The sequence below is a fragment of the Perca flavescens genome, chromosome 12 (assembly GCF_004354835.1).
Source record: "Perca flavescens isolate YP-PL-M2 chromosome 12, PFLA_1.0, whole genome shotgun sequence".
Taxonomy (NCBI): Eukaryota; Metazoa; Chordata; class Actinopteri; order Perciformes; family Percidae; genus Perca; species Perca flavescens.
This window is the reverse complement of record NC_041342.1, coordinates 13,695,643-13,713,078: the sequence shown is the minus strand read 5'-3', so window position 1 is coordinate 13,713,078 and position 17,436 is coordinate 13,695,643. Positions and strand designations below refer to the sequence as shown.

At 40.8% G+C, this 17,436-nt stretch overlaps 2 protein-coding genes across 2 annotated transcripts; both read right to left on the bottom strand.

Moving 5' to 3' along the window:
* Window positions 1-1,531: 1,531 nt before the first annotated feature.
* LOC114565724 (solute carrier family 12 member 9-like) lies at window positions 1,532-11,578 on the bottom strand. Its single transcript, XM_028593932.1, has 14 exons — window positions 11,137-11,578; window positions 10,502-10,636; window positions 9,889-10,026; window positions 9,437-9,534; window positions 8,919-9,120; window positions 8,120-8,227; window positions 7,497-7,608; window positions 6,981-7,138; window positions 5,631-5,713; window positions 4,220-4,344; window positions 3,918-4,110; window positions 3,663-3,837; window positions 3,057-3,203; window positions 1,532-2,924 (listed from the first exon to the last, which is right to left on the bottom strand). Exons 1-14 carry the CDS (start codon window positions 11,342-11,344, stop codon window positions 1,978-1,980), a joined length of 2,829 nt encoding a protein of 942 aa, XP_028449733.1. The 5' UTR covers window positions 11,345-11,578; the 3' UTR covers window positions 1,532-1,977.
* A 1,134-nt stretch (window positions 11,579-12,712) lies between these two features.
* On the bottom strand, window positions 12,713-17,155 carry thpo (thrombopoietin). The gene is made up of 4 exons (XM_028594282.1): window positions 16,993-17,155; window positions 15,263-15,444; window positions 14,686-14,850; window positions 12,713-12,856 (listed from the first exon to the last, which is right to left on the bottom strand). Exons 1-4 carry the CDS (start codon window positions 17,153-17,155, stop codon window positions 12,713-12,715), a joined length of 654 nt encoding a protein of 217 aa, XP_028450083.1.
* Between the last annotated feature and the right edge of the window lie 281 nt (window positions 17,156-17,436).

Here is a 17,436-nt window from a genome sequence, read left to right as displayed (position 1 = left end):
CATGTAAACATAATATGGTTTTCCTCTACAGAACTCAAAGGTGGAAAGATTAGGAATGTAAATCAAAATATCCCCTTCATGGTAATGTTTAAATTACCCTTTTGGATTGTGCATGTCAGTCCACACCACTTACTGGCCTACTCCCAATGTCCTCTAAACTCCCCAAGTGTTGGGCCATTGGGAATTTTATTATTCATTTATTTCATTTGTGTGCTCAGTCAAAATGTCCATGTTCTCAAAATTCTTTATGCAGAATGGGAAAGCAGTGTGTATTAAAGGTATAGTAAGTGATGTTAATCTACTACACTTTGTCAAATTCAGAGAATCATGGTCACCTAGCTCTCCATTTTCTGTGTGTGTGCGCTGAAAAAAGAATCCAGTGTTCCTATACCGCCCTGGCTTTGTAAATGCAAAAGAAACAGAAAAACACGCACAACCACACAACACTATTGCAGCCAATCAGCACTAGGTGGCGAGTGCAAACGAGTGATTCAGGCAGGCTCCCCGGCAGTGGCCGGGGGGCCAGGAATTATTAGTCTCACATTGCCAGACCTATCTCCACAGGCTGCGGAGGAGGGACTGGCTAGTCCACATAAGATTTGGGAAAAACGTGCTCTGGTTTATTGGCTTTTTTTTTTTAAACCAATCACCATCGTCTTGGGTGGAGCTAAGCGCCGGATGGAGCAACGGTGCCTCTGCAAAATAACCTCGGGAAGGAACTTGTTTTAGTGGAACAGGTTTAAGTAAAAAAATTGTTTTAGTCGTGCAAGAGAAAACTTAGATTCGACAGTCTAGCTAGCCATCTGGATTTACCCTGAAGAGATCTGAAGAGTTAACCATAGTCTTCATAAATTGACTGGAGTTTAGATTGCCAACACAAAGGAAGCAGAAGGAGAAGAAAATCTAAGGGAAAATAAGGGACATCCGGAGGATCCTCCAGCGGCACCAGAACAATCCCGGAAATGAAACGTTGTCAACATATCTATGATATGCAGATATTTTGCTTATAGTCGATCGGATATTTTTTGCTCTTTTGGGGAGGAGCCACACATACTAAATAAATAACTTTGTGCCACCTATGACACAAAACACACCTATGAAATGATGACCTCTCACCATCTTGCAAACTTGTAAATTCTAAGATTTAAATATCGTTCAGTCGAGCATAGGAGCCAGTCAGCAACAGGTCAACCAGTCACTGGTCTGTGCTGAGTCAGATTGTGAGGCTGCTAGTTTGAGATAAAGAACATCTGTGACTGAACAGATTAACCAACATGTGCTCAAAAGTACAGATGCATATTAATAACTGCCATTAGCACTATTACAACAGTACACCAACAGCCTAGTGAAGGCAGACTTGGTACAGCACATTAGCAGCCATAATACTGGGTATATATCGCCCTCTGCAGGCATACAACAGCCAATAATCTCAATGGTTCTCTACACCAAATTGGATAAAAAGCTTTAAGAACATCTTTGTAAACTGTATACTAGCAGCACGTCTCTTTTCTCAATTCAAAAGTCAAAAAGGTAATACAAGAATTCATTTAATTCATTTTTCTATAACATGTACAAAAAGTCAAAGTTGACAATGTTCAAGAACATGTGGTTAACAGTATTTTAACAAATGCGTGGGCCAGAGCATGAGCCTACTATACTTCTTTCCGATTTTAACTACAACCTTTCACCTCACAAAATGTGCAAATTGTACATTTCTACACCACTTTAGCATTTACAGAAGTAAACTTGAGGTCATCAAATCCATTTCCCCCAAGTATATAAGGGAAACAAATTGCATAAACTCAAAATGTGGGTGTGACCCAGGATAAAATGAGTTTGTTGTGTTGTCATTGTCAGGTCTGATGTTGTAGTTGACAGCTTAAATATCAGGTGAATAAAGTGGTAGCAAGAGGCACAGTCCCATGGACAAACTATCAGATCAGTGATTTTGATAGAATAAGAGTTGATAGTAAAAGTTTAGAGGTCAGTAGTGACCACGGGAGTGACCCCGTGAATGAGCAATGTTGGGCCCAGATCCCGACTCAACACGGCCAGCTGGTGGAGGTAGGCGTGGTAATGGCTTGTGTCTGCTGGTGGCCGGGGTAAATACAGGAATCGAACAGCAGGCTGAGGGGCACCGTGTCTGCGAATCAGATCGTTGACAGCACAGATATACTCATCTGTCAGCTGAGCAACATTATTGGGAAATGTTTGGATATCATCTTCCTTTTCAGCTTTCTCTTCCTCTGGTCTGTCCCTCCTTTCCTCATTCTGTGCAGACTCTACCAGATTCCCTCTCTCTCTTCCTCCTCGTCTCTGCCAGTGCAGTGCCACCACCGGGTCCCATGCCACCATCTGCACCTGAGCTGAAATCCTTAGCTCCTTAAGCATCAACCGGAGCTTCTTCTCCTCCTCTTCTTCTTTCAGACTGCAACCAGCCTCGACACACAGGAAGAGGCGGAGTCTTGCCTGGCTCCAGGCACGGGTCTCTTTAAGCACGCCGGCCAACTGCAACAGGAACAGTGAGCAAATGTCGACATAGCCACAGCGGTCTGGCCGAAGCAGATTCAGAAGCCACATGTCAATGAATTGCCCCGTCATGCTTCGGTTGCCCCCTATCTTTCTTCCTGAGCCCATGACCTTCTCCCGGTTGAACTGGTTGAAGTAACGAGCCAGTGTCACATTCTTCCCCATTTTTACAGCGTCAGCGATCACAGACACATATTCCTCTTCCTGAAGGTCTTTGAGTTCCTCGGCATCCCGCACATTATGGAAGAAGGGGCACCATTGCTCTCGGGGGTCTATGGATGGAGTTTTTGTATCCAAGCTACAGCCTGAAGACAGAAGAATTTTGCCTTGGAGATGGTCTTGAGGGGTGCAGTCATCATAGAAACCCAAGACAAGGGTGTTTGGTCTCATTCCACCTAGATGCAAACAGAGGTTTCAAATCTGTGGTTTTGGATAAGAACTGTAAAGTTTGTAAGTAAAACGTTCAGATCATAGTTCAATGACGGAAAACCAACATCATAATACAGCAGCAATGTAAACTTGGCTACCAAAGCCTGTGACGAAAAGCAGGTTCTGAACTCCGTGTCGGACAGAGTCTGCCAGGGTAAGGTTGACAAATGCCTTGATGTTTAGATGGTCCACTAGAGACAGCCAGGAGTCATAATGGCTCTGCAGAGGATCAGAGGGCAACCCATCTGCAGAATCACACACACAAAGACACACATAATGTAAAATCTAACAGAACCATCTCATTCCTTAAACGGCAGCATGTGTTAAGTTTGTGTTGAGTTACCAACATAACTCTCTGGGTATCTGTGTATTTTGGTAAACGTATGACTGATGGAAACATACTAAGTTGTGGCTTAGACTGCAGGAGGGGGGTTAGGAAGTTTGTCTATTTTGACACTTTTTCCCCTCAGCGTGAAAACTTGTTATTGACATTAAAATTCATTCCAACTGATATGAATTCAAGCTTACCATGGCTGCTGTTCCTTATAGCTTTTAACGACAAAACCTTCAGCTACTATCCACTTCAAAAAACTTTAATAGCGGAGTTTTCAATACTAAAAACGTCACACACAACCACACACACACACAACCACACCCACACACCCACACACCCACACAACCACACACACACACACACACCTTACCCAGTGAACCCAGCTTTACATGTCCCAGTACATAGAGGCCACTCTTCTTCAGGTCATTCATAAAAGTCATTAGACCTGTACAGCTGCGAGGGTTTGCCACCATCAGCAGCAGCTGGGGCCTCCAGAACTTCACATGGTCCTTACGCCCATCCAACATCAACAGGTACTTGCGCACCTGAGAGAATAAAGATGTGGTAACTCATACAAACTTGCTCCTTATTGTTGCATTAGTGAGAGAGATGGCCTTTGTGACACCTGGTGGTAGATGAGAGCCTGGCTTATGTAGCCCCAGTTGCTGATGGGGCCGAGGTAGTGGATAAGCATCAATAGCAGTAGCATAAAGGCTATGCTGGCAAATGCATAAATGGCATTAATCAGGAACATCATGACCAGGCAGCCAAGAATGCCCAGAGTGCAGGTATGCCATGTAAAACAACGGAATGAGGGTCTAAATTCAAAAACAGACAATGACAAAAAGAAAATGAAAAAGACCTTTTCAATCAGGATAGTGCAAATAAATTCCTAAAGAGAAAGCCTGCCAATATCCTGCACAGTACCTGAAGTTTGGTGCAGAAGCCCATTCAAGAGCCAAACAGGCCAGGTTCACAGCAGCATAAACCAACAAGAAGAAGATAGTTACAATACCAGCAATGGTATTCAATTTACCAGCAAACAGCACCACCTAGTGGGAAGAATAAAGAAAATTAATTTGGCTTGCATCTAATATTTTGATTTTTATTATTTAACCAGGCAGGCTGTTGAGAACAGGTTCTCATTTGCAACGTCGACCTGGCCAAGAAAATCATAAGCGTGCAAGACAACATACAGTTTCACATTCAATATAGTACAAGAAAACAGAATACAATAGGCTAAATAAGTAGAGATTAAGTAGGCATTTCAAAGCCGGCGCAAAGTGAGGTGTAAGTAAGCCGATGGATATGCAAAAGTGATATGGTAATAATACGATATACATATTTAGACAATCTTTAACACTGCTGAGATGTAGTAAATAGTCAGAATACAGTTAGTGCAAATTGTGGTCTAGTTAGTGATGTGGATCAATTATAACGCAGTATATATAAATAGATAGTGTATATCTATTAATATCTAATCAATATTTTTGTATCTCGTGCTGCTTAGATATCATTCAGGTTGCAGCTACAAGTTTTAACATCATTAAAATATATAATAATTCTAGCAATACAAGTGTGCAAGCTTGGCACACATTACTTTAGTGTTACTGAGAACAATATACAAACATAACTCCCCATATCAATCTACATGAATAGCTTCAGACCTCTGGATGTCCCTTGACCCCATTAGGACCACACTGATAAACAGCTTAACTGGTTTAAATTACAGCTATACTATGGCGGAGTGGTCTGTGAAAGACCAGTCGATCCAAATCTTACAGTTATCCATTAAATGGTCAGCTGCTAATTTATCTTCCTCCATTCCAGCTCTACCCTTAAGTTTACATTCCCCTCAGGGCAGGGCAGCACTGACAAGCAGTGGCAATAAATGGTATAATGTCAATGTTGATGTCATTCCAGCATTTGTGGATTAAATGATTAGAGCAAGAATGTTTAAACTTTGTCTACTTCATCTTTCCCATTAATGTTACTTTTACTACATTAGAAGCAGAGAGCAAAACGGAAACCACAATTAAAGACAAACAATTACGGTGTAAATGAGTTTTTTTTTTTTTTTTTAAATCATCTTCTTCTTGGGTTGTTTAACTTTAGCTATTAATAATGGTTTATTAGTAGCCGTCAATGCGTAATGGTAAAAACAGCTTAATTTCACAGGTCAAACTTGTAAACTAGGTCAATAATCTAACATGCAAAAGAGCAATATGAACAGTAAGGGGTTAAGGCCAAGAGAAGTGAGCTTTAGTAGAGCCACTCCAAACTTTATGAACAGAGGAAAAGTATCATCGCTCCTTACTGTCTGTGTGTATTAGCCTACCTGTACAAGCAACCAGGAGACAAGCACAGCAGCCCATGGGTTCCCACTCTGAGACGTTTTACTCGCCAGAGCCAGGACACCCCCTGTAGAGATTTAAAACATTAATAAAAGCCACTAGTCATTGCCAGTATTGGGCAAGTTACTTCAAAAATGTTATACATTAAAGATTACTAGTTACTGTAATTTGAAAGTAATTCGTTATATTACAATATTACTCTCTGAATTTCTTTAGGCTACCTTTACCAAAATAACAGCGGAAGTAGGCTATGACTTGGCAGGTAGCTTGTGAAATCCACCAAGGGATCAACAAAGTCTCATCTTTATCCACTTTAATACATAATTTATTCATAATATTTTATATTATTAATCTGAATCTGCAAAGTAACTAAAGCTTTAAAATAAATAGTGAAGTAACATGTAAAATAGCCTACTTGACACTAGAAGTAGCCTATAAAAGTAGGAAAAAATATAAATAACTCAATTAAAAGTAGCCTACCTTACAACTGAAGTAGGGTATAGTTATACTTTCCACCTCTGATAAAATGTAATGCTAATATTTACATGTACCAAGCCTAAACATTAATTCCCGACATGTTTATATCTGTAAGCTGCTCGGACACACGGCTGTCCACTCTGACGTACCATTACCTGCTGGGACACAGATGTTGTCCATCTCGCAAATGTATCCGTCTCTGCAGTCATTTCAACCACCAGATTCCAGCAACAGGAAATAACACTCGCGGACTTTAAACGGGTATATTATTACTAAAATGTTATTAATAATGCATTATATTACTCCGTTACAGTAAAAAAGGAATACATTACTGTAATTGCGTTACTTTTGTAACGCGTTTCTCCCAACACTGGTCATTGCTCATGGTCATTAATCAGATAAACAAATGAATCATCCTGCAGTCCTGAAGCCAATGAGGATTTTTTTTTCTAAGAAAAACACAGCAAGCCATCTGCTGTCAAACGATGCTTTCCAAATGAACATGCCTCCTCTTGAAAAATGAGAAATGATGAAATTAATAACAAGTCAATTTCTCACATTTGAGATGGAGGCCTCTTTCAACAGATGGCTGATTATTGAAATGTTGACTCAGCTTTATAGAAGACCAGCTAGAGTTGGATATGCTTTCATATAGTCTGGATCAACTATTTAGCCCTTATCATAGCCTAAACAAGCTAGATTAGTACTTAAATCCTTCGCTGTCCAGAAATTATCAAATGCAATCAGTTAAAACCCCATTCCACCAAAAAACAATAATTTGGTATGTCATTTTCTAATGTTGGGGACAACAGACAAAACTAATAGCAAACATTGGGCAATAGGACACATGTTCTCACCAAACAGGTTGTCTTTGGACAGGGCATACAGGACTCTGGAGGCTCCTATCAGGTTACTCATGGCAGCAGACAAAGTGGAGGAGTAAACCCCAATTGTCACCAGGGGAGTCCATATATTGATGTCTCCCAGGAAACCGTAGTCTTTTTGAAGAAGGTGACTAAGGATAATGGATGAAATTCCAAATATGAAATGAGTCAAAACATAATTACATAGGCTAGATTTAACGTGTTGATAAAACCACATTTTAAATCCCTTGTAATGTATACAAACAGAACGAATCCAAGTAAAATCTCAAACTACAGCTGATATATTCCATCTCTGAAAAAGAGAGCAAAAATATGCAAAAGCGCTTAAATGCAAAAGCCTCTTTTTTTAAAAACAATTGTTAAATATTGAAATGCACAGCAGCATTTGGGGAATGTATCTATATATTGAATACAAACTTGTGTTTAATATATTTCAGGGTATTTGTACAAGGACTACTTTGACTGTGTGTGTGTGTGTGTTGGTCTAACCGGTCACAGGATAACGCAACCAGCAGGCTAAGCAGATTGTATGTGATGAAAGTTGTAAGAACTGCTGCAAGCGTCCCTCTTGGGATGGAAAAGCTTGGGTTTTTCAGGTCGCCTGGAAAATGCATGACAAAAGTTGCCTCTTAAACAAAACCAAAATGATTAAACACCTTATACAAAAATTTGTCAAAGTTCACCCTTTCCCAAATGTGTACATGTATTGTGTCTTAAATACCAGGGCCTGGTCTACCAAAGTCTGCATTTCAAGACCTGCAATAATTGGTTGGCAAATGTTGCTGAGAAATGTAGCTTTCTCCCCTCCCACCCCACCCAATCCCTCAGTATTGCATTATCCATTAATAATATCAGGCATAATCATGTGGCCATGTTCATGATTACTAGGTTTTTCTCTCAGGTGATCAATTGTCACTGATAAATACATTATCAGCAGCCTGAATATGCTGTTAGTCAAAAGGACACTAGCCTCTGAAAGACCCACCATGATGGGCTTCCTGTTTTGGTATAGTTTCCTTCCTTAACGTAGCTAGAAAAAAAAAAAAAAAAAAAAAAAAAAAAAAAGGGCCCTTTGTTTGCCCTTTACGAATTTGATTTTAATACCATTTTACCTGACATGTTGGAGCCTGCCATAATCCCAGTGCAGCCATTGAACATCACAGCGAACACTGTGGCAAAATTCATCATGGCACCAGTGGTGTAGTCTACTGTGTAATTGGCTAGGAGGTACAGGAGAACTGTATGAATGATCATACATAAAAAAAAAAAAAACATACATACACATACATCTTTTTGTGCATGTTATAGCTTTACAAAGTAAAAAAAGCCCAAAGTCCACCCCAAAGGGAGTTACCATCTTCCAGAGAAAACACTGTCCACAAACTGCTCCAAACAGCTCTACTGTAGTCCAGCCTTTAGTTCCGTGATAAATGTGCATCATTTTGCGTCACTTTGTAAACACGTTATAATGCTCACCTAGGTGCTAGCGTGGCACGCCCTCATACTCTGCTTCTGACTGGCTAGTAGTCCTTACCTAGGTACTGCATCACTTTGTAGCTAAAAGGGAGAGCTCAATACCCAGGGTGAAAACAGGAGCTGCAGCAATGTGCAGTTTTAGAAAAATCTTTTTGCCCCTGCTGCCATTATTATGCAACTATTATTTACCAAAAGACTGTTACACACATTTGAATGATTACTCACAAGACACAGTTATATTATCCAATCTGCCTGTAATACACTTTGACCAACAGACGGTTTTGTGTGCAAATTAAGCCTTTAGAATTGAAAGGTTCTGATGCTTTGTGAAGCTTCATCTCACCACTACTACTAAATATTGTTTAAATAGGTTTAAGATTATGAAAGCTAATAAAATGCCCAACCATCACATCTGACAAAATTTCCAACACTTACGCAATAGGTTTCCCTCCAAGGTGTGGAGCTGAAGGCCAGTATAATTGGCGGTGCTCAGCCTGGTACTGTTTAGACCAGAACTCTCTGGCAGAATCACCACAATGGGCCCCACAATGAAAAAACTGATGAAGATAGTAGCCAAAACTGCCACGACTATGACTACGATAATAAAGGTGGCGGTGGCATAAATGTGGGCTCCAACCTGTAATGACAACACAGTTAAAAATATAGGAACTACTGACTTATGTTATCCATCTATCTCGTAGCACCACTGTCAAGTCCAATTTTTCTTGACTGTCAATTTGGCCTAAAGCAAAAGGTATCTTGGGAAAGGAAAAAAAAAAAAAAAAAAAAAAAAAAAAAAACTACCAGTTAAGAGTTTGCTAGTGGATATTCACGTTTTCAGTGAATTTTCCTTTAGCACCACCATAGCCAGAATTTCCACTTTTACATAACAGATAACATAGTACTTAAAATTACACAGTAAAACACAAAGTAAAATGAAAATGAAGTCTTACCAAGCAGACAATAAAACACAGGAAGAGTAAGACAGTGCCGTACAGCAGAGACCACCAGTATCCTGAGGGCAACACCTGATGGAGACCTGCAGCACCCTCTGAAGGACAGTGAAACAGGGTTGATTGATAGAACACACTCACATGCCTACATGTCCCACCTTGTAATAATAAAAAATCATTAGTTTGCCAAGTACATTTTACACATACAAGGAATGTATCCTCTCCATTTTACTTTAACTAATTAGGAGCAGTGGGCAGCCATAGTCCAGCATCCAGGGACCACCTTAAATTGTAATCCCAGTACCTACGTCAAGGGGGATGGTAGGAGTTCCTAGCATAATTGTCATTATGGAGGGAGGAAACCAGAGCAACCGGTGTGCAGTGCCTATTTTCTGTGAGGCAGCAATGCTAACCACTGAGGCACAGTGCCGCCATCTCCCAATGTTCCTTACCTTCTGGGATGCCAAAGGTAGACAGGATAGCCTCAACCAGACCCAAAACATAGAGAGCACTGCCACACACATTGGCAAAGAAAAACATGATCCCAATGCCGCCGCCAAACTCTGGACCAAGGGCTCGACTGATCATGTCTAGGGATCCAAGTTGAGGGATTTCTGACTCCACATTTGTAAACTAGGACCGGACACAATATCTCACCTTAGTAAAGATGATTAAAAAGATCAACCCCTGGTCAGATTTACAACGAAAAGGAACCTGTGCCATTGGATACAGCAAATCATGAGGAGAAATAAAGAGCAAGAAAAATTTTTTCTTAATCTATGAGTCAGGCTTAATCACAGACAAAACACCCAAGTGAGGCTTTTTAGCTACAACATTAAGCGTAGCGTTCTCAAGCAGTGTGTCGAAACGCTGATTAAACACCAAGTTAAACCGCAGCCAAGGAGTCGTAGTAAGTTTGACCGTTGGCTGTCACACTTTTTTATTAACAGGCTGGTAAAAACTGTATTAAAAAAAAAAAAAAAGAATTAAAAGACAATACAGAAATATTCAGTCTGTAACTAAACATTGTCAACACAATAAGTCTCTCTAAGCAGTAAAGGATACAGTAGGCACCTCCAGCATCTAAAGCCCCATTGGTGGAGATGGCACAGACAGAAAGCACGGTCATTGTGATGATAAAGTAGGCCACCACGAACATGGCAATGGACTGGTAGAGCCCTGCTTGACCCACAACAAATCCTGCAAGAGGTTGGAGGAAATCTTATTGATAATGTAGTCTAATGTTCACCTCAGACCTGTAGCATTACTTTTGTCTGCAAAGTAAAATGCAGGATCATTGTTTCCCTGATTTATTCTACATTATGGACACAACAGATGGAATAAATTGGCGCAAATGCAGTAACGTTAGGCCTATGTATGACAGACGGTTGAGATCATCTGCACTGTAATTGCTTGCATAGTTTGACACTCTTTGACCAACAGGTGGTTTTATGTGCACATAAAGCCTCGATAAATTAACGTTAAACCCTTTTGCGAACCAATTTGCCGATAAGCTCCAAAGCTTCATCTCGCAATCTTAGTAGTTATAGCATCGACTAATCACAAACCTCTTTCAAAATGAACCAGAAATGCCTTTATTCAGAATATGTGCAGTTGTGTTTTTGTTTAGTCTAATGTGTTCTTTTTAGGATAACATTTTCCAGATTTAAGATTAAAGTTGTTTTGCCTCCTCAACTTACCAATTCGCAGAAACAAAACGACGCCAAACATGGACAGTACAGTTGGTATGACCACGCCAAACACCACTCCGAGCTCCCGGGCGGTCTTGTCCCCGGTCCGTCGACCGTCTCTGCCCGCCTTAAGCCCGCTGTGTTCAGACACATCTTTCGCACACGGACTGGTGCTTGGTGCGAGTCGGTAATGTAGAAGAGGAGACTTTTCTGACATGGTCTTAGGTTAGTGGTCGGCAGCGCTGGTGTCAGCTGAAAAGCACAGTTTAAACCGTACGTGCTCAATTTAAGCCTATCCTCTTTTCTGTCGCTTTTTGCTAACATTCGAATCAGCGTTTAGCTAACGTTGGTCAGTAGGGCGTAGGCACTTTGTCCCTGCGCACCTGGCCGGTACACCTTCTGCAGGTAATGACTGTTTGCTAATTAAAAAATGACGTCGCCTCCTATAATGGGCTCATCCAATCAGTTGTAACATACCCTAACGTTAAAAAACTAAACGAACGAAATAAATATATTATCAATAAATAAATGGCTCTATGAAATTTAGAGTTTATTGCAAAGGTTTTGTATCATAAACAAAATTGTATCAATATAAAGTGGAGCAAAAATGTCCTCTTAAATGCAAAATCCGGGTATTTACATACACAAATTAACAAAGACACCTAAAATAGATTTCCTGAATTTGAAAAAAAAGCAATACATGCACACATTTACAGCAAATCAATAACTTTTAAAATAAAAATGTAAACAGAGGTAAGATCTAAAAGTGCATTAAGAATAAACCACATTTGCTCACTAAAGTCATTCCAGAAATGTAGGCTATAGGAACACTTTCCAGTCTACATGATTCTTCAGTAAGTGTCTTTGATTTTATTCTTTTTAATTCCACTAACAATTATGTGCAAGGACTGTCTAATGTTAGCAGTAGCCTATTTGCAAAATCGCTCCTGATTGAAAGATAAAACAGTTTGGAGACTGGATATGGGCTATGAGATTTCATCCACTTTTCAAGACCTTTTTACCACTGACTAAGGAGCAAAACAAATCTGGTATAAGAACATGAATCCAAACAAGTTGATTTTTTGGATTGGCCACGTGATCAAATAGGACCACAACCTCTGATGTGAAACAATCATTCCGATTAGTATCATTTTGCATCCAGTGGAGACTTGGAAAAGCTGCCTGTAGGCTACATACTCTAAAAAAAAAAAATATTCCTAGTTTTATGTAGAATGATACAAAAGAAACTGTCCTTCTGTCATATATTAATTTGTCCATAATGTTCATACTTGCAGACATATTGCTGTCCGTCATTTTTCTCTACTTCTCCAGCTGTAGTTCCTTGTAATGACCAGCAGAGAAGGGTGTATTTCTTCTTTTTACTTTAAAGAGTCTACACATCACGCAAGCAAACATTTCACAAATTAGAAGTTTAAAAAAGACAACAAGGTTAGGAGAATATCCTGATCATTCCAGCTGTTTTGCTCTGGTGGATTTTCATTCTTCTTTTTTGAACTATAGGGTCCTATTTGAACTCATCCCCCAGTTTGTAAAGAACATTGGGTCTACTAAAGTTGTTCTTGTGTTACTGGGAAATGCAGCGATCTTCCAGGTTTATCATGAACCGCTCCAGTTTGCCTAAGATCAGTTGGTTGTAGTTAATAAGGATTGTGCTCAGACTCTGGGTGCTTCGAGGAACACAAGACAGTGCTGGACTCCCCACTGGCCCCTGCTGGTCCAAACAGAACACACAAAAATGAAAATAGTTTTAAAAATGAAACAGAAACAGACAGGAATACAAGTAAAAGGAGGGAGGAGATTAGCCCCAAAAGGATGGTGACATAACCATCCATGTTGACACTGTTGGATTGCACAAAACGTTCTTCAACTCAACAACTCAAAATCAGAAATCATATTGTTCAGACCCCCCAACCTCATCAGTCTTATTGAGAGTGGCCTTGGTCCCCTGTCTGCCAATGTAAAGGCCACTGCAAGAAATTTAAGAGGAGTATTTGACTCAGATCTAGCCTTTCAACCACACATCAAACAAGTTGTCCACTCATGTTTCCTTTAAATAAGAACCATGCCCAGAATCAAACCCATGCTTTCACTCTGACCTGGAAAAAGTCCTTTATGCTTTTATCTTCTCCAGACTTGACTACTGTAACTCCCTCCTCTCTGGCATCAATCAAAAGTCACTCTCTCACCATTAACTAGTTCAGAACGCAGAATCTAGGCTTCTCACTAGTTTTAACTGACAACATCACATCAGCTCAATCCTGGCTTCTCTCTATTAGATCCCTGTTTGATTTAGAATAGACTTTAAGATTTTACTGATCATCTGGGTCTAGTTCCAAGCTATATATAGCAAAGATGTTAACCCCAGTTCGCAGCCTTAGATCCTCAGGTGGGGCCCTTCTGGCCGTTCCAAAGTCAACGCTTAAATGGCTTTTACCATCAGGGCCCCTTGACTTTGGAACAACCTGCCTGGGAAAGATAAGGCTCGCAGAATTAGTGAACTCTTTTAAGTCACTTTTAAAACCCATTGGTAAAGACTTGATTTCATGTGATTTCTCTTTTTAAAAATTTTTTTTTTATTTATTCTATTTTACTTATTAGTTTTATTGTTTTTACCCTTTTTTATCTTTTAAATCGTTTTTTATTAAATTTTTTTTATTTTGTCTTCTCTCTACTATGTTTTGCGTCTTTTGTCTTGTTTTTATTTTCCCCAAATTTTGTCTTGCTATCGTTTGGCTCCACTGTTAAGCTCTCTGTTGTTATATTGCCCTCTGGATATCCTGCTTTTGCCTTGCTTTGTCTGTCAAAGCACTTTGTTAACTCTGTTTTTAAAGGTGCTGTATACATAAAGTGATCATTATTATAACACCCAACACAGATTATAAAAATGCCACTATTTACTGATAGGAACAAAAAATGATTACTGATTATTGACTATTAATCCACAATTTAACGTTTTGAATTTTAGGACATTATGTAAAACACAGATCACAGGACATCCATCTTGCACTCTGTCTCACTGGTAAAGTATGCACTGCTATCTTCTTCTTGTCCTGAGGAAGGAAGGCTTGGGGTCACACAACATAACATCATCACTCCCAGGGCACAGACACTGTGGAAAGCCACATATTTATGAGAAACCAGGATATTTCCACACCAGAGGAAACTGATAATGCTTCTGAATCAGATGCAAACCAGTGAGAGAGAAGCCCATCAACACGTTTTCACTCACGTTGTGTGAATGTTCATCAACACACTGATACATTTTACTTGGCTGTTTGTGTGTGAATGGCAATAGCTTTGATTTGGTGTTTTACAGGTCAAAAGGCATCCAGACGATAAAAAAAACAAAAGTAAAATTTTCTTAGAAGTCAAATCTGTTTCAAAAGCATTTCATTGTCTATATTATGGATCCAAGACATCCATAAACTTGGCAGATACATTTATAGCAACATGTACACATTTTTTGACCAACAAATTACCAAAATCAGTGCTTGTGTGCTTGTTTGCATGCAAGTTGTCACTGTGATCACTTCTTACACTCAGCTGTAGGTGTGTGAGAATGAGCAGGTAGTTGTTGATGTTGTTCTCCAGTCTCTGCAGTAGCGAAGCAGCACATTCTGGCTGGCTTGGAGATTTCACAACCTTCACACCTTCAATAAGAAGACTCAAGGATGCAACTATGTCTCCTCTCTTCTCCTGGTGCTGCGGTAACACACACACACACACATACACACACACACACACACACACACACAAAAACACACACAGGATATTATTAAAACAAGGTAAACTACTAGGAAGCAATAAAGAAAACCATTGTGGTAGATGATTTTGGACTCATACATGTGCCAACATACTGATTTGTTTTCCCAAGATGCTACATGAAGCTCGATACAGGGTAGCTGAACCGGTGTGGAGAGGGTTGTCGAGCCATTACAGTTACTCTGCAAGGGAGGAGACAGTTGACAGAAGCCAGACAAATAGTTGGGCTACAAAGAGACACACTGATGGGAGACTACAGGTAACAGAAGACAAGAAGGAGGATTAGTACATCACCCCAAATGGAGGCAGAGAGACAGAAATGTTGGGAAAATGTATCTGTAACAGTCCTCACCAGTACACTCTCCCTCTCTGCCACAATATTCATAGCCCTCCTGGCGCCTTTATTACACACAAATTCTATGGGTTTGGTCTCAGCATCCCACACCTCAGAGGCTAGCATACAGATCAGCAGGAGTCCTGGACGAACATATAAACACACATTAAAGTTGAGGCGCCACAAGCCAGCTTGTTCAGCTTATAGCAGGTGCATTGAAATCCTCACAAGTTAAACTTTTTAGGCTCACTACTCACTGCTTAAAGCCATGCCCTGCTTGGCTGCTCCTGATGAATCCACATTTGTTCCATTAAGAAGTGTGTGCCAGGTGGAAAATGCCCCGTGTCCACTGTAGAGGAGCTGTGTGTCCTTTTTGTCTTCTCACTTTCTCATTCAGTAGTGGGAAGTGCGAATGTTATCTACCCTGAGAGCAGGATGCGCTCCAACTTCCCTGCTGCGCAGCATAACAAAATGTTAAAAACTGAAAATGGCATTTCATTGATAGCAGGACTATTTTGCCTCTCGTTTGGCCAGAGTTGGCTTTCAGGGCATTGAGAGTCAGCATGCTTGCTGACTAAAAGGTTAATGATTTATTATTGTGAAAGACTCCATTTACACAGTTGACATCAAATATGGTCACTACCACAGGAGGCTATTTACTTTTTGTCAAGGTTTGTTCCAACCAATAGAGGTAGCAGCTTGGGTTCATATAATTCACAAAATTGGTGTCAGAGGGAGCTACACAGCCCACATACAGAATGTGGGTGTGTGTGTAAATAACATGGTGACTGTGGTGACTTAGCTGTATCTGTAAGTGAAGGTTGTTAATGTACCAGCAAGCCATACTGTTTTCACATTTAGGTTTCACAAAAGTGTATAAAGGTCCAAATTGTGGCAAGATTTTTTATTTTGTAACTTTTTTTGTAATAATTCTTACATTTTGACTATGCTGCTTTGTGTAGTCTTACAGGCATGTGGTGCAGGGAGGACAAGGTGAAATCACTGCCGACGTGATTACCCCTCTGAGGATCGTTTAATAGCCTTACTGGCTGTATTTATTACCCAGAAGGAGAAGTGAACAAGCGGTTTTCATCCTGATACATACAATCATCCATGGGTTGTGATGCCTGGGGGGTGCAGCTGGAAGACGTAGTGACGCTCCAATTCAATTGCCATGTGGGGGGTTGAGGAGGTATAATAGCTGTCAAAGACACGGATAAGAGAAAACATGGGTCAATGCACCATCCATCCATATTTCAGACACTGGCTCAACCCCATCACCTCAGCCTGGACATTAAATGAGCCCCGAGCCTCTTCTATGATTAAGACGCATGGTCTAATATTAAGTGTGTGTTATCACATAGGCTACAAGGAGAGAGAGAGAGAGAGAGAGAGAGAGAGAGAGAGAGAGAGAGAGAGAGAGAGAGAGATAGAGAGATAGAGAGAGAGAGAGAAAAAAGAGCGATGCAGAGAGATATAGCATGAATACTAAACACATGCTTTATTTTGCTATCTCTGCAGACATTCTCCACCGCCGTTAATTGAGACGAATGTGCGCCGCGGCTCCGCAGATAATGACCGGAGCGCATGGATTTCTGCACACGAGGAGAAAACTGCGGGCCATGGCACTGAAGGTACCCGCATTGCATCACGGAAACGACACCCGGTACCCCGCTCTCTCCCTCCCACTTCAACTGGAGCCGATGAGGAGACTGTAGCACCCTATCATATGTTTTTTCCCCCCTCACAATCCCATGCAGCCGCGCTCTCAGACGGCTGGCTGTTGTCGTTCCCGGTCTCCAAAGCCAGCCAGCAGCTGCCTGCTCCGCTGTGCGCTGCTCTGGAGGCGCAAAACCGGTAATTACGCGCCGTGTTGACGACCTGTGGCGCGCTGCTGTATGGATTGCGCATCAGGAACGGGACAGTTTCTGGGATCTACTGAGATTTCAGAGGGTAGTCATCAGCTGCCCGATCACATCATCGATTAAGTGTGTGCGCTGCAACCTGTAGCTGCGTGCCCCTTTATTTCAGTCATTGTTACGACGAGGCACAATGGAGGGACACAGCTGACGGTTTTCAATCTGTAGCCCGAGGAGAGAAGAAAAAAGAGGAGGAAAGCAGACTCAGGGGAAACCGTAAGTATGCTGCGTCCTGACAAGATGGATCACAGTCTCTTTTCTCTTTTCAAAGTG

Bases quoted from the DNA above. Each gene is read 5' to 3' on its own strand.
- thpo (XM_028594282.1), bottom strand. From the start codon at position 17,155: ATGCGCAATCCATACAGCAGCGCGCCACAGGTCGTCAACACGGCGCGT. The intron at 14,851-15,262 runs GTGAGGACTGTT...GTGTTACCGCAG, and splicing joins CAGAGAGGGAGAGTGTACTG to CACCAGGAGAAGAGAGGAGA. The intron at 12,857-14,685 runs GTAAGAAGTGAT...TTGGACCAGCAG, and splicing joins TCACACACCTACAGCTGAGT to GGGCCAGTGGGGAGTCCAGC.
- LOC114565724 (XM_028593932.1), bottom strand. From the start codon at position 11,344: ATGTCAGAAAAGTCTCCTCTTCTACATTACCGACTCGCACCAAGCACC. The intron at 4,345-5,630 runs GTAGGCTAATAC...TCTTCCCACTAG, and splicing joins TCTCCTGGTTGCTTGTACAG to GTGGTGCTGTTTGCTGGTAA. The intron at 2,925-3,056 runs GTAGCCAAGTTT...GTTTGCATCTAG, and splicing joins GCTTTTCGTCACAGGCTTTG to GTGGAATGAGACCAAACACC.